General features: G+C 50.7%; 1 protein-coding gene across 1 annotated transcript; it reads left to right on the forward strand.

Annotated features, from left to right (window-relative positions):
* Window positions 1–9014: 9014 nt before the first annotated feature.
* FOXF2 (forkhead box F2) lies at window positions 9015–14866 on the forward strand. The gene is made up of 2 exons (XM_059851055.1): window positions 9015–10045; window positions 13913–14866. The coding sequence occupies exons 1-2, from the start codon at window positions 9034–9036 to the stop codon at window positions 14077–14079; spliced, it is 1179 nt and encodes a 392-aa protein (XP_059707038.1). The 5' UTR covers window positions 9015–9033; the 3' UTR covers window positions 14080–14866.
* The last annotated feature ends 7368 nt before the right edge of the window (window positions 14867–22234 follow it).

Consider the following 22234-nt stretch of genomic DNA (forward strand, 5'->3'; position numbering starts at 1 on the left):
CATGAGAAGCAGCAGAGTTGCCTTCCCTGGGGGAAATCTCTACCTCTCATCCTCTTCATGGCTGTTGTTCCGCTTATTTCTTGGCTCTCTCTTAGATGTCTTCAGAGCCTCCAAGCCAGTGTGTCTGATCTGTTGAAATAATCAGATGCATGGTTAGCCATAAGACACTGTAGCTAATGTCTTCTCAGAATGCAGGAAATTAAGCCTCTATCCCATGAAGATGCACACTGTTGTTCCAGTGCAGAGCCTCTGGAAAAAGGGGGTCAGGACATATTTCTGTTTTCATGTGCAGCCTGAATCAAGCGCTCCACACAATCTCCCTCGCTGTATTTGTTGTGCTGCAAGAGCATCTGTCAATTCCCAGTGCACACTGTGGCTGCATTGCCCTGGGGCTGGACATACAACGAGGAGAGGACTCCTGAACACAGTGAATATAGAATGTATTTCCTTGGACATGGCTTGGGAAGGTGCTGTGATGAGATCCAGAAAGCTCTAAACTCCCAGAGCATTAGTTTGCTCTCCTCACATCTATAATGCATGACACTGTATTTCTGGGGTGACAGCTGGAGATGGAGCCAGATTCTAACCACAAGAGCTATCCCTCCATCCTGAGGTCCCTCAACCAGGGTGGGAAGATGAAAGTATTTTCTTTTCTTTCTTTTCATTTCTTTTCTTTTCATGAAGAAGAATGAGGACAAGAGAAAGGAAATAAAGAAAGGCTAAAGAAAAATTGTCCTTAAATCCATTTTATCCTATTTTTATTTGCCTTTTTGTTTTTCTGAAGACTGAGGACAAGGAAGAGAAGGGAATTTAACTATATCTAGTGCTGGAAGAGACCCATTGCTTTGCATGTCATAAATACACAGCTTTAAAGGCTGTCTGGGTTTGCAGAAGAGGAATAGTAAAATGCCTTCAAGACTGCTTCGACTTGGGCATTTTTCTGCTTCTTCTCTGGTGCCATCCAAATGGTTTTTCACACCCAAGCAGCCACAAGTGTTTCTTCCTTCCAGCCAGAGTCAGTGCCAAGCTGCCCTTGAGAGACCTCGAGGAAGAAGCAGCCTGTGCCCGTGCACTGCCCAGTGTGCCTGGCATCCAGGTTCCCCTTTGGCTATGGCAGAGGGAGTCCAGGGCTCCCTGCTCACCGCCCAGACCCAGAGTAAGAAGTTTATTTAGGTCCACATAACCAGGACCATCCCTCCCAACAAATCTCCCCCTTCCTCTCCCTTCGGTCCAAACAACAAAAACTTCTCTCGAAGTTTTAATAAAGACGAACATATAATGTACGTGTGATGTCAGCCTCGCGTTTAAAAGCCATAGCAGGTCTTTATAAGTAGAGGATATTGTTCTGCCCTGGGACAAATCCGAGGCGAGAGTTTTCGTTTCTGGAGTGATGTGGGATGTTTAAACGCAGCCTGGCTGCGAGGAGGAGAGGGACCCGGGTGGGGGCCGCCCCTCTCTGCCTGTCAGCTTGGGAATTTATTTTCGTGACAAGAAGCGAGCATGGCTGGCGTTATCGGTAGGGATGACATGAGAGCCAAACAAGGGGCCCTTTGAAATCGGAGGGGTTCCCCCTCTGTCTCTCCACGCAGTGGCATAATTCATCTGAGTAGGGGGAGAAAAATATCGATACAGACGTATCTTTAAAACTGGGCGGCTCGGGAGCTGTTGTGGGAAGGCGCCCAGCGTGGGTGAGGCTGGCAGCCTTGGGCTGGGGGTGGCGGGGGTCCCCGGGCTCCTGTCCCGGCAGGTGAGGGACGCCGGAGCCCCCATTCCCAGGATCCCAGCGCCACCCAGCGGAGAGGCCGGGCCGCCGCCGCGGGGCCGAGGGTCCCCTCCCGGGGCAGATCGGGCGTCCCTGTGGTCCCCCGGTCCCTCCCTCCTCGCCCGGACAGGCTGCGGGGAGGAGATGGACAGCTTGCGAGGATATGGTTTTAAAACTTCACGCTGTATTTTCGGTTTTTTTGCTCTTCTACTGCTGTGGAGGAGATGTATCTGCCGCGCTGCAAAGCCTTAATGAATTTGGGAAAGCAAGTAATAACGGTGTAAATGGTGTGGCAGTGAAAGTTAAAAAAAAAAAAAAAAAAGAAAATTTAAAAAAAATGAAAAATAAATCATGAGGAGGGTTTTTTGGCCGGGACTCCATGATTCCGAAAGGTCAGTGGTATCATCTTGTCGTTGATTATGTAGCTGTTCTGGTCTTAAGTCGGCTCCCCTCCCTTCTCAGCGTGGTGTGCGAGGATTGTATTTGAAAGGGAGGAAGCAGATACCGAAAGTGATGGCTGATGAATTGTCTAAACCCTTCAGGGACATTTCGTGCGGGGGCTCGAAGGCAGCTCATCAATAAAAACCTCCCGGATGGAGGAGGGAAAGCGAGAAAGGGTGATGGGAGTGGGGGGGACATGGACCCCAGAGGCACAATTGCTCCCCCTTTCCCTTTGATCTGGTGGGTAATCGTAGCAGACACAGGGCTTTGGAGGTATCGGCGTAAAAAGGTGTGTATGGAGGGGGAGAGGCGGGCAGATGAAGCCTGTAAACCCACAGCCCCCCGAAAAAGAAAAAAAAAAAACAAAGCAACAACAACCACAACAAAATTAACAAAAAAATTTAAAATTGGTTTTACGGTTTCCTGCTCCCGCACCTTGAACCGGCCCTACTGAGGGTCGCCGAGGCGGGAGGTAGCGGGACCGCGGCCACTGCAGCCGTGCCCGGCCCTGGCAGGCTCGCTCCTGAGGTGCGATCTGGGATTATTACTTTTTTCCAAACTATGTTCGTAAATCATGTAATAATCCGGCACTCAGTAACTCTGCCCTACCTTTGAGTGGGTCGTTATGTTTTATGGGCTTTACTTAAAAATTAATGCAAACCTCTCACGAAAGGAGAGGGGGGTGCGAGGGGGGAGGCGGCCGGGAGGAAAGGAGAGAGCGGGGAAACCTGCTCCTGATTAGTGCCTTCCCCAGCAGCGGGCCGGGGCTGCGGGCACCGCTGCCGTGCGGGTGAGGGGCGCGCAGGGTCGCCCGGCGGGGCCGCGTTGGCGGCTGCGCGCATCGCTCCGAGCCCTTCTTTCTCCGAAATTAAAACACCCTCACACACCCTCCGATGCTACCGATACGCCAGCCGGCCCTCGAGGGCTCCCCCCTCGCTGCCCACCCGACGATCCCCGCTGCCTGGCGCCGGGGGCGTCCCGCGGAGCTTTGCACGCGGGTTTCTGCGGGAAGAGGATGCCGTCCCGCCGGGGGCGGCGGCGGCAGGAGGGCTCGGGGTGAGGGGGGTGTTCCTGGGGGGGAACAGGGAGAAAAGCGCAGCCCTCCGTCAGGGCCGGGGGCACCGCTGGCTCTCTCACCCCACTGAAATTATTTGTCTGCTGCAAATGGTATGGAAAGTAATTAAGGTCGGCGCATGTATGAAAATTATTGACAATGTGTAAAGTTAGAAATCTCATTTGATCGGAATGCAAACTTGGGCGGGGGAGAAGCCAGTCAAAAAGGTGCCGTGTGTTCAGATCTCGGGCCAAAGCGTGTTTGCCCTTATTCGCGGCTGTCAACGGGGTATGCAGAGCAGGATCGGGAGACGGGGGGGGCTCTTCCTAGCGCCTTGCAGAGACACGACGAATCTCTGCAAGGGCTGCCGCTAACATTTTTTGCGCTGGCGCCGCTGGCACTTGCGCGACCTTTACCACCGAGAATCCTTTAGGATGTGAATGGGTGGAGGGCACCAGATCCCACACGAGTGTCTTTTGCAGCCTTCCCTCGGAGGTCTGCCCGAGCCCTCAGCCTGACTCCTTCCCGGGAGGGCGGTAGAGCCTCCACCTGCCCGGAGCCGCCTGCTCTGCTGCCGCCGCCCGGCTGCCCGCACTGCGCCGGCACCTCGCCTCTCCTGTGATCTCGAAACATCCCGCTTCTTATTTTACCCCGCTCCTGTCACGTTTTATTTACACCGACAGAGGATGCTCGGAGACAAAAGAGTATTTTTTTTTTCTACGTCAAAGATGTTTTATATTTTTGGAAGGGTTGTGTTTCCTTTTAGAGAGGTGACCTATATCCTGACCGCTGTAGGGGGTTTATTTTGATGCTCCGGGAAGTTCAGTTGGAGCTGTGCAGAGAGGGGAGGGGATAAAATCTTTAACATTGTCGTCTGGTATAGGAAACTCAAAGTCTACGCACAAAAACACCCGGTTGGAAGTACTCGGGGGATGACACAAAAACAGCGCTCTTACTACACGAGGAGCGTGTGTCTCTGGGCAGGTTTATTGGCTGCGATGTCCGCGCAGCTCCTGCCGGTTGTTGAAACACGGGTGTTATTTGCAGGGCAGCCAGGTCCCCTCCATCTGTCGGAGCCCCTGCTTTACCCCGCATCTGGAGACCCCCCTTTCTCCCGTGTCCCACCATCCCGGCACCGAGGGGAAAGCACAGAAGGCCGTGCGGGACAGGGTGCCCGCTGGGGCCCGGCTCACCACCAGCTGGTCCCTGGCACAGCCCCGCAGCTTGGTGGGATTCGGCGTGGCTGAGCCCTGGGTTTCGGGAGCTCAGGCGGAGCGCGGGCACCTCAGACGGCTCCCGGGCAGTGAGGAGGCTGGGGTGGGATGCAGGGGATGCAGGCAGTCTTGGAGGGGGAGAGCTGGGGGGTTAACAATGCAACAAAATCTTAAGCATAGGTGTCCCCCGGAAAGTCTAAACGCTGAGAAACTCCTTTTCGGCCCGCTGAAGAGACAAAATGCCTGTGAGAGCAGGACCTGTCCGGAGGCGGAGGATGGGATGGGCGGCGGGGGGCGGATATTTCTCGTCCTCGGTGTTCAATGCTCGCACTTCCCCTCCGCGGGGTCCTCCGGCCCTTGGGGCCCGCGGAGCCCCGGCTCCCTGCGGGACTCCCCCAGGAGCCAGGTCCTGCGGGTCCAGCGTGGGAGAGTTGAGTAGAAATTCTTCTCCCACCTGCTGAGGCCGATTTCCCCCGGGAACACACTTCCCTAAAGGCAGCTAGATTTTGCTTTTCGGCTGGCTTCTCGCCCAAACTTTGTTTCCCGCCTGGTCGTCCTCTGAGGACTGGGAGTCTGAACAAAGCTGCCCCGGCCCTGAGAGCTGTGTGGCAGAGAGGAAAGGAAAGGTGCGGCCCTACGATTTTACGATCACCATATTCGTGTAGGTGTTCTGTGCCAGGCTTAACTTTCTGCCACATTCAGACACTGATGAAAAATTTCTTAAGGTATCTTCACGGAAAGCCAGCCAAACCCACGTGGTGACACCCCAGGTGATCCCCTGTAAAATGCTACGAGAGGCGCCTGCTCTGTGCAAGGAGAGTGTCTGGTGATGCTTTTGGAGTCAGGCTGATTTTTGGGGTTTTTTCCCAACACGGGAAAAAGCAATGCATTTGAGCTGAATGTCCTTGTCTGCCCTTGAGATGCGAGATGTCCCAGCCCCTCGGATTGTCGTGATCATCTCCACTTTTCCTCTGCTTCGGGAAAGGAGGGAGAGACCGACCCTTCAACAGGAGCTGGAAAGAAAGGTCCTGATGGTAGCCTTCAGGGAGACTTCTATAAAAAGAGTCACGCCTGCTGCCCATTGCGTATGCAAAGGGAAAAAAAAAAAAAAAAAAAAAAAAAGGAAGGGGGGGCGTTAAAAAAAAAGCGGAAAAACCTCTCTAAACAAACATCGGGATCGCACGGCTACTGCCAGAGGTCCCGAGAAGTCAAGAGGTCCCGGGAGCAGCACAAAGGACGGGACAACACCGCTGGGACTCCCTTCCCATCCTGGCCTTTTTGCTCCCTCCGCCGCGGTGGGATTGCCCCCCTCCACACCCTCCAGGTGGTCGCCCCGGGCCGCCGGGGCCGGGAATTGGGCGCTCCACTGCGGCAGCAAGGCTGCTTCCAGCTCGTTAAAATGCCCGCATGCCCCTCATGCGGAAAGGGATCTCTGTCAGTCGCTGTAGATCGAGATCTAAATCCAGGCACCCTGAAACTGACAGTTGGAGGAAAATCCTCCAGGGCTTAAGGAAACGCACTTTTACAATACTGGAGGGATTTGTTTAAGTTTCAGTCTCGGCTTTAATTGAAAAAACGCTTCTCATCTGTAGAACCTCAGAGGAGAGGAAAGAGCCTGAAGCACACAGTTAAAAAAAGAGAGGAAAAGAACAGAAAAAGAACAAAAAGAGGCGGGGGGAAAAGAACTCCAACATTACCGTAAACATTTATCTTTCATATTTGTCTTCCATTTTCTTAACTGGTTTAGTCTAACTTATTTCATTTAGCTCACGAAGCAGAGGGGACTGTGTTATGAACGTGAAACTGAAACCGCAATAATGAAGAGATTTCCTAGAATAAAAACTATGATTATACAACAACATCTGAGTAACCAAATCTGCCAAAAAGTTTAATTTCCTTATACTTTGGTAAAACAAACCAGTTGTGCTCCGAAACTAGGATCAGCTCAGAAATGGATACATCAACCAAAATAAACATCTCCACAAAACAGCAAATGCACTTCTGTTTAATCATAGGCAATTTAAATCATCTTTTAAAGTATCAGGATCACATCTTGGAGACTTTTTAATGCTGTGTTTCTGTATCTGCTGTGAAGAAGAGGACGTTGCTAACAGGTAGAAGATTGAACGTGTTAGCCCCGATTCCCGTATCAGAAACTGTGTCAAGTCAGGATTGAAGCAGCATTCGGCTGTGCCACGGGCTGCCCGTCCCGGCTTTGCTTCACTGCCTGTCCCGTCCCGCACCGCCGAGACACCAATGACACCCCAGGTACATCGTGACACCTTGTGTTGCGAGTAAAAGATTTTTCTCGCTCGACTCAAAGTAATGATCCAAACGAACAGTCTGAATCGGGGGCAGGTTAGAGTGATATACAGGCAATGATCCTCCCCCTTGCCTTTAATTCCTTTGGTCTCCTGAAGATTGCAGAGATTACTTCAACGCGTCATCCGAAGATGACATTTAGACAGACATCCCGCCGAGGAAGGTGAAAAGGCACCCTCGCTCTCCGACCTAGAGCTAGGAAAGATGTTTATATATAAAACCATGGATATTAAAAAAACAAGAAGAAGAAGAAGAAGAAAAGGCAAAATAGGTCTTTACAACGAGATCAGGAATCTCACAACGGCCTCCCTGCCTTTCCAGGGAACAACCAAAGGAAAAAAAAAAAAAAAGATAAGAAGACAGATTGATAGATAGAATTTTTTATATATATATAATTATGGGAACAATTTAAATAGATGCCTTAGGAAAAGTAAACATGGGTCTATGTACCGGCCTATTATTTTTTCTATTAAAATGTGTCATAAACATTGCCGGGCTTGGTAGTGTTTTTCTTAGCTTATCCTCAGATACAATCAAGCCATTTTCGGACACATTCCCATGTATGTAGCAGTGGTGATCTGGAGGAAGCTGTCGACGCCTGTTCAGTTAATTTAGGTTTTCTTTGTCTAATTACTGCGGAGCTTAGGGAAAAGGAGCTGGGCTCAGGGCAGTAAACTGACACTTGGGCTCTGTGTGTGGTATCCAGGCAGAGTTTGATGGAAAAAGCCTGCTTCCACTCAACTGCAGGTCACTGTCTGGGACCAGCCCCACCCCCTCCCTGCCCGTACCCACCAGCGAGCTCTCAGCACGGGGCTGCACTGGAGACAGACGGACACACAGACACACACAGAGAACTGCAGGCACGCCGCTGACACGGCGTCCTCCTCTGCCCGCGTCCTTCCCACCCCCGTTCCTTTTGCTCCAGCATCCCTGTCTGCTCTGCCTCTTGCCTGCCGCCGTCCTCCTTGCGTCTCCAGTTTGATTCTGGAGCCACCTCCATCATTCGTGAGCAGGCCTGTGCCTCCGCCGGCCCCTCTCCTCCCTGCCCCCTACGGCGCCCCGTTTCCTCCTGCAAACGGCGTTCGCCAGAACGCGTGACCCACCCTTTGCACGGGTGGAACGTCCCCTGGGCGTGCAGGGAGGGCGCATCCCTGGTCCTCGGACTCTACCCCTGCTGCTCTAGAAAATGAATGATATTTTAGAGGGCCACGGGAGGTGCCAAGGGGTAGCGAAAAGTCTTAAAAAGCAAATGTCTTGCAGGCTTGAGGAGCAGTAAACACTACTGCCTCGGGCTCCGCAGGGTGGGCCATCCCCTCACACGCGTGTCTCGCATCAGCGCCCCTGTGTCGCGGGGCGCACCCGCGGAACTCAGGGCTGGCAGCCGCTCGCCTCGCCCCGGGGTCGTGTCGGGAGCAGAGGGCAAAGCGGTGCCTGTGGGGCCCCTGAGGGAACCCCGGGAAGGCGGTAAGCAGGACCGGTGCTAGTCCGGTAGCGGGAGCGGGCCGGGGATAGTGCCGCAGCCGCAGCGGCAGCAGCAGCGGCAGCAGCAGAAGCAGCAGCGCCTCTTGCCCAGATGACGGGTGGACAGAGGCCAGCTGGAAAAGGGGTGGTCTCTTTCTTCCCTCTCTCGCTCCCCCTCTCCCTCTATCTCTGCTGATTTCTCGGCCGGATTTAGGGGGGGTCTGCGGGGAAAAGGAAAAAAATAATAGCGAGATTGAAGGAACTGATAGGAGATCGCGCTGTGTCTTTGACGAAAAAAAAAAAGTATATATGAAAGAGTAACAGTGCGGAAGAGATTGCGGGGCGGGGGGCAGGCTTTTGCGCTTCCTCTCCTTGCCGGATTAGGCAGCGGGATGGTCCCCAGGTGGGGGGCAGAGGAGGAAGCGGAGCGGCGCTGAGAGGAGCCTCCGCGGGCTGCGCGGCGCAGGGAGGGAGGGGGCCGGACCAGGGCCGGGGCCGGGGCCGGGGCTGGGCCGGTCCATCCCGCCTAGTGCCTGGCTCCGGCGGAAAGCAGAGGAGCCATTGCGCAAGGGACCGTGGGGAGGGATGCGCAGGGCGCTGCTGCCGCCCCACCGCCGCCCGCCGCGCTGAGGAGGTGCCCGGAGGACAGCGGCTCCCACCGCCCCCCCCCCCCGCTCTCCCCCTTCAGGGCACCCCCCGCCCCGGTACCCACCCCGCCCGGCTCCCCCCCTTCCCTCCCAGCCTCACCCCACCCTGCCCCATTCCCCTCCCTCCGCCAGATGACCACCGAGAGCGGGCAGCAGCGGCTGGAGCCCCCCGTCCCTCTCCGCTCCTGCAGCCCGGCTCCCGGAGCTCTCCAGATGAGCCGGCCGCCCTCCTCCGCCCTGGAGACCTCCACCTCCTCTTCCTCCACCTCCACCTCCTCCTCCTCCTCCTCGGCGGCGGCGGCGTCCTCCAAGAGCAAGAAGGCCAGCTCGGGGCTGCGGCGGCCCGAGAAGCCCCCCTACTCCTACATCGCCCTCATCGTCATGGCCATCCAGAGCTCGCCCTCCAAGCGCCTAACCCTCAGCGAGATCTACCAGTTCCTGCAGGCCCGCTTCCCCTTCTTTCGCGGCTCCTACCAGGGCTGGAAGAACTCCGTGCGCCACAACCTCTCTCTCAACGAGTGCTTCATCAAGCTGCCCAAGGGCCTGGGCCGCCCGGGCAAGGGCCACTACTGGACCATCGACCCGGCCAGCGAGTTCATGTTCGAGGAGGGCTCCTTCCGACGGCGGCCCCGCGGCTTCAGGAGGAAATGCCAGGCGCTGAAGCCCATGTACCGCATGATGAACGGGCTGGGCTTCGGCGCCTCCATCCTCCCGCAGGGCTTCGACTTCCAGGCGCCCCCCGCCTCCCTCGCCTGCCATTCCAATGGCTACAACCTCGACATGATGCCCAACGCCATGGCCAGCGGCTACGAGGGACTCAGCGGCGGCCACCACGTCCCGCACATGTCTCCCAACCCCGGCTCGACCTACATGGCCAGCTGCCCGGTGACTGCCAACGGGGACTACGGCCCCGACAGCAGCAGCAGCCCCGTGCCCTCCTCGCCGGCCATGGCGAGCGCCATCGAGTGCCACTCGCCTTACACGAGCCCTTCGGCTCACTGGACAGCCTCGGGGGCCTCGCCCTACATAAAGCAGCAGGGCCTCCCCGCCGCCAACGCCGCCTCCTCCGGCATCCATTCCAGCGTGCCCTCCTACTCCCTGGAGCAGGGATACCTGCACCAGAGCCCCCGCGACGACCTCTCAGGTAGGGGCGCGGAGGGGCGGCGGGGGCGGCGGGGAGCGCGGCGCCGGAGGGGGTTCTCGCCGGCGACAGAGGTTTCTCGCGGGTGAACCCCGGACCGCCACGGTGTCGGAAAAAAGAGGAGCATTGTCTGCGAGAGGGAAAAAAATACGCGTGGGTTGGAGCTTCTCTGTTTCGGGACAGGGGGGCTGTTTGAGGGGGGCGGCTGTGGGCACGGCTGCGAGCATCCCTCCCGCTTGCCCGGTGCCAAGAAGGAGCGCTCCGAGGAAAGCCTGGCTTCGTCCCGGCTCCGTCCTGGTTCGCGCGACCCCCTCTCGGTGCCGGCGACATGTGCGCGCCGCGGTGGCAGAGGGGTTGGCCCCTCCGCGCCGTGCTGTGGCTCCACTTCGCGGGGAGCGCCGCCGGGCATCGCCGCCGCCTCGGTAAACCGCGCTCCGCGGAGACGCGCCGCGGGAGTAATCAAATAAAGGCGTCAAATATTATCCTCTAAACCCTACCGGGGGAAAAAAAAAAAAAAAAAAAAAGAGAAAGAATTAAAAAGAAAATTAAAAAAACCTAACACCAAACCACCAGCTTATCTTTGCTAGAAAGATTAAAGCGGATCGAGTATAATTCTGCAACCGGAGGGAGAGTTTTCTGGTCGCTGTCTCCCACCCCCTCACCCCCTCCCCGGCCGGTGATTACAGACAATGTCTGCTCAGAAAAATCCGAGCACAAAAATGGGTAAAAGATGTTGGGCTCTTACGGGGAATTTTTCCAAATAGCCCTTTTAAACGTGGGTCCCAGAGGTTAAGCAAACAAAGACAGTCTGGGCTGGACCACACCGAAGAGGATTTTAGCCTGACTTAACCCCTATGAGAGCGGGGTCTTGTTCAATTTTATGGGAATTTCAACAAGTAACAAATACAGGCGACCCTCAGCTCTGGGTCCCCTCCCGCCCCCTCCCTGGGCTCCTGTCAATCATTCTCCTGTCCTTCTGCTAGCTCCGCAGCCTGCCCTGGCCTCCCCACAGCCCGCTGTCGCCGCGGGGAGGGCAGCGCCATGCAAGTCGCTTTGCCGTCACCGCAGAAGGGACGTGCGCTGTCAGGGGACAACAAGCGGTTGCAAACTTTCCTCCCTGAAAAACAAAAAGAGGCAAACCCCTAAAGAGCCCCGATGTACCTTCTGGGGAGAGACGGCTGCAAAGCGGGTCGCCGTCTCACCGGCCTTTCCGCGCAGGGGAGAGAGCGGACGGGATGCGTCCCCAGCTGGGTTCCTCCGTGCCCACAGGGTTCTGCTGCTGAGGTTTAAACCAACTTTTCGGAGCTGTAGGGCGTCCTTCCACGTGCTTTTTAGAGCCGGGGCGAGAGGCCGGCGGGTTCACAAGGGCATCCCCCGCCGAACTACGTACCTTCTCCGTTAGGAATTTCTGCTTTGGTTTGTTGTTTTTGCTTGGATTTTTGTTTTCTTTTTCTTTCTTGGATCTTTTCCCCCTCTGTTTGCTTTACTATTTGCGGCCGCACAGTTCGCCACGCAGGGCCCATGGGGCCACGCGTGGTTCAGGAGTGGGACTGGCCCGGGGAGCGGGGCTGGGAGGCAGCTGCCCCCTCCTCCTGCCAGGCACCTGAGGTAAGAAAGCTGATTCCTGGAAGAGAAATTTTCATCCAGAAACAGCCCAAGAATACCTCTACAAAACAAGAAGCAGAGGGGGAGAGAGCAGGGGTCCTCTCGGAGTTCCACTGGGGTTTCCGAGGCCGGGCGGTTTAAATCCGAATTGTGTCTGTTCAAGGACAGATACAGACTCATACGAACCGCTCGACGCTGTCTTAATGTCGACCACCAGCTGTTTCCAGCAGCTCAGATTTAGTGCCATCACTTTGCAAAACAGTGTTTCTCCGCTTATTTTCTACAATTTCAGTATCTGGGCCCAAGACTTTAGTGCAAACCATATGAAGTCCTTGATTACTGAACAAAAAATCAAAACAATTTTTTTTTTTTAGTGCATCCAATCCTTATTTGTGCATGATATGTAAAATCTTTGTGGCACAAATACTTCAGAAGAGTGAAAGGAGATGGGGGAAAAGGATCCGAGCTCTTTTCTTTGTACTTATAAATTGTACTTATAATTTCTCCTGCTGTCCCCGCGAAAGCAGTAGCAAGTGAAATTTGCCTTTCCTTTTCTCTTAGTTAAATGCAAAGCAAATTCTGTGGCTAATCGCTGTTGGTCGGTCAATAATTCTCTCCCTGACAGCGTCAGGGAGGACTTAAAACCGTGAATTTATATCAGACTCAAGAATAAGAGAGGTAAAAATTGGAAACAGGAGGCTTGGTTCTGCTAAAAGGATTTTGAAGCTGGGGGTCGGGGGGAGCCGGATTTTTTTCGCAGACTATTAAATCCTGCTAAATGATTGAATCAGGATTGTAATAAAGTGCCCCAGTTTATGGTGAGCATACCAGCAGGGTTATTAGAAAGCCGAGGAAATCCAGCGAAATAATCACTTTTATAAAGTGAGCTCTGCGGGGTGAAGGAGGGGACAACGCCGGAGGAGAACGGGCTATGCGCGCCGCCGGCAGAAGCTGCCAAAGGGTTCGGCTCCTCCATCCCGAGGAAAACCGTGGACGTTTCCCTCCTGTTTCTTTTTCTTTCCTTTTTTTGCCCCTACACCCTCACTCTCCTGCTCTTTCTTTTGCTGGTTTTTTTTTTTTTTTTCCTCCTCGCCTTTTTTTTTTTTTTTTTCCCTTGACCCTCGGTCATATTTGACAGAATCCCGCTAGCCGAGTTTGACAACCACACGCCAAACCAAAACCCTCCCTGGCTCTACCCTGCGGGCCTTGCTCGGGCAGTGCTCCCCTCCCCGCCGGATCCAGTAGGAACCCTGCCAGACCAAAGATCCCAGCACCGTCCTCCGGCTCGGTGTTGGGGGTGGGGTGACGTCTCCCATGCGGCCCCCGAAAGGCTGCCTTAGGCTGTGGGAAATTACAATGGGAATTTGCGAGGTCATTTGCATGTCGGTGCCACGGATGTGCTTGGCTTGTTGTTGTTGATGAACCGTAGGGTGTATCTTGTGTTTATGAAAGCACACACGCGAAAAGGCGTGAACGCTCTTACACACACATACACAATAAATAAATACATACTGTATCAACACACAAACGGATCCTGACTGGAATTCAACCTGCAGCCGCTCAAGTCAGAAGCAAAATCCTCCCAGGAACGGGGTAGGGAGCGGGAAAAGCGAGGATAGATGGGAATCGAGTTCAAATGACTGTGCTGCGCGCAGGAAAACACGCAAGTGGCATCGCCTCCTCTTTCCCTCTGACACACACATACTCACAAAACACACACTCCCTGATCTACCCCCACGAGGAGGCTGAACTACCCCTCCACGCTGATAAGTACCGAGGCAGAGGGCAGACAGACAGCAGTGCGTGTGTGCCCACGCAGGAGGGATGCCCAGAGATGCCCGGGAGGCCGGGATGCGGCCGGGCACGTGTCCGTGGGCACCCACCCCCGCTTGCCTTCCTCTCCTCAGCCTGCGTGCCGCACGGCTGTGTGGCCTAGAAGCTCCCCGCAGAGCGGGCTCGGGGGCTCCTACGAGCACGGCTGCAGCCCCGAGCCGACCTGCAGGCGAAGGGGGGCTCCGGGGAATCTGCCCTGCAGCAGGTCAGGCTCTGCCCCTGGGGGAACGTCCGAGTACTCTGCCAGGAAAGGCAAAGATGAGTTACCAAACCTTGGGAACTCCTGGGGGAGCCGAGGCCGGGGGTGAGGGAACGGTGTGCCAGCTCTGTGCAGGCAGCCTCTCCTCCCTGCGAGTGAGGGAGGAAGGACTGCTCCACCCGGGCAAAGCTCTCCGACTTCTGAGCAGCTCTTGTTATTTCCTTCTCTTGCAGTGGGACTGCCTCGCTACCAGCATCATCCCTCCCCGGTGTGTGACAGGAAAGATTTTGTCCTCAATTTTAATGGCATTTCTTCGTTTCACCCGTCCGCTAGTGGATCATACTACCACCATCACCACCACCAAAGCGTCTGTCAAGACATCAAGCCCTGCGTGATGTGAAGGCCGCGCCCCAACAGAGACAATCAGGTGTCACTGAACAGAGCCGAGGTGTAGACGGACCCACGCAGATTAAATATAATGTGCACTCTGATAGCATTGGTAGTACACGAGTCACTTAGCAAATTTGCCTAAGGAAGCAGTGTTTTCGGTCCCACTCCACCCCCCGAAGGACACGTACAGCCGATATAGTGCTCCAAAGGTCTTACTAAAAGAAAAATGCCTTGCGTGATGTTTTGGCTTAGGGGGGACCTAGGTGTCCTTTTGTCAAGTCTGACCACCTTAATCACAAACCGCCTTTCTGCAGTCTCCTAAAGAGCCGAGCTTTGGGAAAGGGAACAATTCGACACATTTTTATACGAGAAAGTGTCTTTGCATAAGAAAAGTAAATGTCTCCGCACCTGCGAGGACTCCCCCTTCTGTTACTGAGTAAGCGGGAAATGTACTTTTTTATTGCGTTCCCTCCCCGAGCCCCACCAAGGACACTTTGTATGGACTTCAGCACCGACCAATTGATATTATTAAAACAGTATTGTTTAGCCCTTTCGTGTATAGACTGTAAGAAAAGTTCATTTTTTTCCAGTATTGCAGCAATGCAACGTTTTGTTTTTTATTTTTACAAAAGTTGTTTTCTACCACAATATTTTTTAAAAAATTATTTTAAATAAATCTCGTGTATACTCACACACTATTGCTTTAAAAGGAGAATATATTTGCACTTATGTATACTTTTTACAGTTTGCCAAAATATTTTGATGTAAAAAATTTTTTCCAATAAAATGTATATAACGACTATCACTAGACAGGCGTTTCTTTTCCCTTGGCTCCTTCTGAGAAAACTCTTCAACCCCGGCATCCGAGAGAGTTAAGGATGCAACCCCAAATCCTCCAGTCACTGCGGGCGGAGGAGGGGAGCGAAAGGTTGACCTGAGCAGGCCGGTGCCTTGTTCTCTGGGCTGCATCTCCCGCCGTCGCCCTGCTTTCCACCGCTGCTGGATAGACTTTGGAATAACCGAGGCAGAGGACACAAAAGCAGAAGGGTCGGGACTGCATGATCCTCTTTTGGAGGGCGCCTATCGGTCTGAAACGCCCTCCCCGGTCTTTGGGGATGCGTCTGGGTGTCCCCGTGTCCCCTTTCCCCATAGCGCCCTCGGAGTCCTTTTGTGCCCGAGGGGACTTTGCCAGGTGTGGGGGCAGGAGCCCCTGTGCAATGCGGGCTTGGATCCGAGAGGGCATGTCACGGGGGGCGGCGATAAAACCGTGGCTGGGTAAGGTCTGGGGCAAGCACCGACCAAAGGTGAGGGCAGCGAACCGGGCCGGAGGGGAGAAAAAGAGAAAAAAAAAGTACAAAACAAAACAAAAAGAGGCCCCTGAAGCACCCCAAGCAAGGCGATCCCTGTCCCCACGGTGCCCCGTGGATGGCGACCGGCCAAGAGTCGGAGCCGGGCGCCAGGAGCTGCTCGTCGGGGCATCCTGTAGAGCCCGGGGTCGCGCCAGCCCCACGGCTGGGCGATGCGCTCCGAACCACCCCGGGCCCACCGCAGGGACCGCCCCGGGGGCAGCTCGGCACGGCCACCACCCCCTGCGCAGCCCGTCCCTTCGGATGGGGACACTGAATCGTCCCCGTACCTCAACGCGCACCGACTCCCGACTCTGCCCAGCCCCGCGCCCGAGCGCTGAAAAAGGGGAGACAGTTTCAGCAAAAGGCTCTGTGCATTTGTGCACACATATAAGTGTAGATACACACACACACACACACACACACACACACACACACACACACACATATACACGCACACATATATATATATATGCGTACACACACCCACAGCCATATATATATATATATATATATATATATATATATATATATATATATATAATCTATGTAATTATACATAGACATAAAACTCTTCATCTTTAAAATACATATTTATGCTCAGACATGCCCTTTTCTTCCCTGAGCTTCTCAGGGCCTGTGATAAATTATAAAGTCAGTTTCAGCGTTTGCTCCGACCACAGTGCTGTGTTTACATTCTTTCCGAGGCAAGCCTGCATGGTCGTAATTTATATCCTAAACACTTGAACGTAACTTGTTTACACAGGAATGACAGGACCTCAAAGAGAAAAAAACTGCCTTTCCCTGCCGGCGGCCGGGCGCGGGGCGCCAGTGCCCTCCAGCGGCCCCGGCCCGCAGCGCGCCCGGCTCCAGCAGCCCCGCAGCTCCGCAGCTTCGCAAAATGTTGCCACAGCGAAGGTTTTCTCAATTATTATTATTTTTTCCCCCACCTTCTGAGTGCTGGTATATACCAGAAGATGTGAGTAACGCTCCCAGCGGCTGGTCTCCTAAGAGAGGGGAATGATGTGCTAGGGCATCTTTCGGTTTTGGACTTCTGTGTTCTCCCTTGCTGATTTAAGACTATTAAGGTTCCCTTTCTCCCGCTAAAGCCTCTCAAACAAAGGACGTTTCAGAAGCTGTACTCTTTAGACATCAGTATGTTTCTGGGTGCTGCCAGTAAAACGAGCTCAAACTCCTGAATTTAAGGGTGACTTAAATGACAGGGAGGAAAAAAGTGGACAGTTTTTTAAGTTAATTTGATCTGATTTTGTTTTGATATTTGATTTTATTGCAGTACCTTCTACCCTAGGAATTCAACCCTTGTTTAGTCTAAAGAGCTCCAGTGGCTGCAAAGCCAATGAGAGTCATGACCAAGAGCTATGCCCCTGTGAGGACAAGGTATTTACAATTTATCCATACAGTTAAAAAATCCCTGCATCTTTTAACATTTGTTAACAGCCGTTGAACATACCCAAATACTTCACATTTCAGAAAGAGAAATTCTCTGTTTGATATCGAGCACACTGAGACTTCTAATCACAGCAGCAGTGATACAGTACTCATCTCTGAGACTTGTGGGAGCTTACAGTGTCAGAGAAACTGCCAGAGAAAGCTGAAATTTCTAGCATTAGAAAAAAACCCGAAATCTAGATGTGTACATTTGGTCTCAGCATTGTGAAAGAGTCCAGGAAGGCAGACCCAAAACTGAGCATGCATTTGCTGGTCTGTAGGGAGACCTGCGGCTGCTATGCTAAAGTGAGCACCAGTGGGTATAAAACATGGGAAGGTCTGTGTCTCTGCAGCTCTCTGTTACTGCTCTTTTCTTTGAAAATAGAATTCTAGTCTCTTCCTCTTTTTCTCTTAATTCCTTGCCTGCTAACATGTCTCTGACTACTTTGTTTCCTATGTTTTGATTGTAAGGAGTTACGAGAGGCTTTTTTCCCCCTTTATCAGTGTTATAACCCAAGCAGCACCCAACAACAGTCTCACACCTCCCCTGCGTCAGAAAAAAAAGTCACTGCCGACTTTCAGCCGAGGACTTCAGCCCTCACAGTGACTTTGTCCCTTCAGGTGGGCCCAAAAGAGAAAGTGAGCAGAGAACTTCTAGGTACACTTCTGGTCTATCCTAGTGAACAGCTTGTGTATCCAGAAAGCTACATGAGCTTTTCCAACAGATCAGTCGGTCTAATGCATTAGTAATGCAAACCGTGCCTCCCTAATGACCCCGGACCGCCACAGCTACAAGAAAGCTACAACTAAATTACAAATAGTTAGTCATGTAGACTGATGGCATAGCTCACATTTGGGGAGGTGCTGAAGTAAATGGATTGAACATAGACTAATCCAAACATTTCCATTATTAGAACACGCTAGGCAGAGTCTCCGTGGGATGGGAATGAAATCACGCTGGAGTGCCTCAAACAGTTTGCGTGTGATCCGCTATAATCTTACATATATATTTTCTCCATTCTCTGGTTTCATCACAGTCTTACTGCCTCAGTGGAGGGATTTTGCTTGTGAGGGTGTTTATGTTACACAGAAAAAAAACCCACTCAACCACTTGAAAGCTGGGATCATTTGAGTAATCATTTTAACTTTGGCAAAATTAGCCAAATGCTGAGATATCTTCTGTGGGATGTTGAATTTCTAGCCGGTAGTGGACCAAAGTGCTCTATAAAACAATGAGTTTATCAATTCCATTAAATCTTCTTGCCCATTATTCTATTAAGACCAACAGCAGATGAACATCTTGCTGTGTTTTAGCTCTGCTGGCAAAATACCTTTAGCCAACACAAAATTTTCAGTTTAGTGTGAGAGTTTAGCCTGCTTTGGAGGCAAAGAAAAGATTTTTTTTTTTAACTCAATAACAATAAGCCTGATTTTATTGAACTAGAAAGATTTGCTCATAACATATACATGAGGTAATATTTAAATAAGACTGTTCAATAAAATGCTAGGTATGTCACTTAGAGAAAGCAAGGTGCTGTTTTCAATTATAATTTTAATATACCTGAGCACGTGAGTACTGCCATTAAAGTCAATGGGATTATGCAGACTCTTAGAGTTAAAAGTGCTTTGCTGAAGAAGGATGATGGGACTAGAATTAAACACTACAGGTTCCTCCTATGTGCTGCAGCTGGGGTCTGTATAAGAAAAGGAGTAGAATATACCTGATTCATATACAGGATGAAAATTAATTCAAAACATAACTCCAGCTTTGAATAGAGATGTATTCTACAAAACCTGCTGGCATTAATCTGCATGAAATACTGCCTTAGCTAATAAGAACACCCGGGCTTTATTTATATATTGAGCCATTTGATAGATATAAATGAAGAAAGAGGTAAATAGAAGCCAACATATTTTTGAATAAAAGCCCAGAGGTTCTTTCAGAGTTCAATGATCTTTGTGTCTAGATTATAAAGAATTCAGAGCAGCTTCATGTGACTTGCCAACTACTGAATAGAGCTCCAAAACATCTGTAATATTAAACAACTTCAAGCCTCCTTTTTATGCTTGTTTTCATCCAGCAGTGATTTATAGAAATCTATTGGCTTCTCCACTGGTCTTTTCTAAAAAGAAATATGCAGGGAGGAGGAGGAGGTTTTAAAATATATTGGGACACTGCTACCAAACTGCAGCTGGAAATTAGAGATATTTTAACAGTGGATTTAGATTTATTTAGGAGATTATGGAGAAATGCTAACTGCATTGCATAGATTATTTTAGGCATTGGAAAATTAATTTGTGATGGTGTGCAAAGTACAACTGAGTTTACAGGTACTTTGATGTTTTTAGGGCAATTCAAAGAGACTGTGCTGCTTTTGAGGAACAGGATTTCTTGGACTGGATCCCCACTGGTAACATTTTCCTTACAAGAGAGTTGCAGCCCATTAATTCTTACTGTCCAAATATAGGTAGCATTAGTTTGAATTAGAAGTTTTATAACTGATTTAGTTGAGCTACTGAAATCCCTTATGTACACAATCTTATCTCATTTTCAGAGATCCTCTTTGGATTGGTTTATACCTGTCCCAATTAACATATACCAAACACATTTTACTTGATGAAAAATCTCTCTAACTAGTTTAAAATTATTCTTTGAGACAGTGTCTCATGCACAACAATTTTCTGATATGATGAAAAGTGTGATTTAGTTCAAACTGCATAACTGGTGTTTATGGACACTCCATTACTTTAATCCCTCTTTTAGACATGTACAGCTGCAAGCTGCACCAATACAACCAACTTTAAAGCGGTATCAGCTGCCCAAAGCTGATTGAAACTAAACAAGGCAGTGTCTGTGACTAGGTATCCTTGTGTTAAAGGGCTGCAGCTTTTCCCTATGAAATAGCTGAATGTTAGAAACTGGATCTAAAGCATGATCAATACTATAGCTTTCTGGACAATCTTATTCACAGAATCAAGACCTTAAAATCAGTCCTTGTGCCTTCTTGAATTCATTTTTTTTTTTGTTTTTGTTTTTTTTGTTTGTTTGTTTTTTTTTTGTTTTTTTTTTTTAGTTTTTTTTTGGTTGTTTTTTTTTTTTTTTGTGGGGGGGATTGGTTTCTTTAAATCTGGATGTTTCCTTGCCAGAGATTTAGTGACCAACGGTGGCTTGCAGAGCATTTTCTGGTGGCTTAGAGAAAGTTATTTGGCTACAGGATGGTGCTTCTCTTCCCTTGTGCTGGAGAGAATATGAACAACTGGGAGGGGGGAGATGTAGTGAAGACTACAGTCAGCAACAGGATTCACTTGTCTTTAAAAAAGGAATAAAGAGCCTTCAATAGGCTCAAATTAAAGAAAAATTAAAATTGCGGAGCAGAGAAATGTTTCCAGGTTCCTCCACTTGTCTTTTGAAACCTGGTCTCTTAATGTCAGATGGTCTCTTGGCCATTAATGAAGGGAAAGCAGAGTTGTTCACCGCAGAGGAAAAAGGGGCATCAAAAAAGCACTGAAGGGGTGTACTTTGATTCCAGGTGACTTAACAGGCAGGGCCATAATAGAGAGGGTGAAGATTCCAGGGAGCAATGTGAATGTAATCAAGTTGGGGCAATCATCAATAAAAATGGTTCAAGAATAGGAGTAACATCTGCAGCCATGATGGGAAGATCCACTATGTCACAATGAAAGGCAGAATTATTAGGTCCCTTAAAAACAGATATCAAGTTCTACTCCTCATATCAAGTGCTACCTCCTGCTTTGATTGCAGTGTACCCCCTTGTAGGGGGATACAGGTGGGTAAATGCAGGTGGTATAGAAGTAATCTTATTCCCCAATGAGTTGCAGCTGGACCGATTACTAAAGATTAGAAGCAGGCCTGATCTTAACAGGCCACACCTGTAGCCAATAAGAACAAGTGGTATAAAAGAGTGGATTGGTGGGATCTAGACTCAGATGACTGCTGCAAGGACTAGGCACAGTCAGTGCTTAGAGGAGCTGCCTGTGAGAAACATTGAGGAGATATGAAGCTCTGGCGATATGAAATCCTTTCACTATAATGATGTTAGAACTCACGCTATCTAAGACAACAGTCTCTTTTCCTTTCTGAAGCACAAACAAAGCTGTCCTGGGAAGTGGGAACGCTTCAATACATCAGTGTATTGGTTTTGCTTAGTGCGAGGCAGCAAGGACAAGTGGACAGGAAAAAGCAATAGCTCAAGATAAGCGACCTCCAGTAAACAAACATAAGCTTGTTCCAGGGTAGCAGAGGAGCAAGGGATAGGAGGATTCTGGCTTGACTACTTGTTGAAAGTGTCCAATGTAGTCTGAACAAGCACAACTGGAGCGCAGGACTCAGCCAAGTTGCTCAGCAGGCTCAGAGGCTCTGTCAATAAAGCAGTAGAAACTGTTTGGTGAAGCCTATCTTAGACACAGGCACATGTGAAGCAGTCCAGCCTTGCTCAAGCTTCCAGCAACAGGCAGTGTAGAGAGACATGCAGAGATGGTAGGTCTTCAATTTTCTTTTTTAAAGGCATTATTTCTTCTGTGGAAATCAACCAAGAGTCTGAATGTCAGAAGACTACTTTATCCCTGGATATATGCCATTTCAGGCTTTCTCAAAGATGGCACGTGCTCAGCCCTGTCAACATCCTGGGAAGTGCAACTGGCACATTGCAGCCCACTGCAGCCTCCAGACAGTGAAGCCTGATCTAGCACTCAAGAGAGGAAAGGACCACAGCTCTGTGCTTGCCTTCAGCAAGACCATAATGAGGACAAGGATGTGTTTCAGCTGGAGCACTTTATGCCTGATGTCAGTGTGTTTGTGATGGTAACAGATGTGAATATCCAGGAAGGTGGTGACAGCAGCAAGAGTCTAATCTTTTGCTGTCCCCTTTCACCTTTCCATGCCTGTTGATTACCCAGAAGATTTCTGTGTCTGCCAAATAAGCTTTATTTCAATCCTGGGACACAAACTTTGCTCCCATACTACTTCAGACAATGGCCTTTGTTACCAAAACTACGGGGGCAAGGAATGACTGTGAGTGATTCATACACTACTGTTTCTGTTCTAATATTATATCACCAGATATGCAGACCTCTGCAAGCCTTTGACATTTCCTCTGTTTTTTCCACTGTTTTCCTCCTTATTGTTACTGATTAATTGCTTGCACTGCAGTCCTTCTGCAGAATGAGGGTTTAATGATACCCCTTGGTATAAGAAAAGACGTCCACAGGTACTTGTTTCCCAGATCTGAAGAGAAGAACCAGGATTCCAAATTTTTTTTTTTTTTTTTTACTGTAGCCTGCTGATTCTGAATTCTGAGTCTCTAAGTTTTCACCTGTGAAAGGAAATTTCCTCTAACTCAGTTTCTGAAG

Source organism: Haemorhous mexicanus, chromosome 1 (assembly GCF_027477595.1).
Source record: "Haemorhous mexicanus isolate bHaeMex1 chromosome 1, bHaeMex1.pri, whole genome shotgun sequence".
Taxonomy (NCBI): Eukaryota; Metazoa; Chordata; class Aves; order Passeriformes; family Fringillidae; genus Haemorhous; species Haemorhous mexicanus.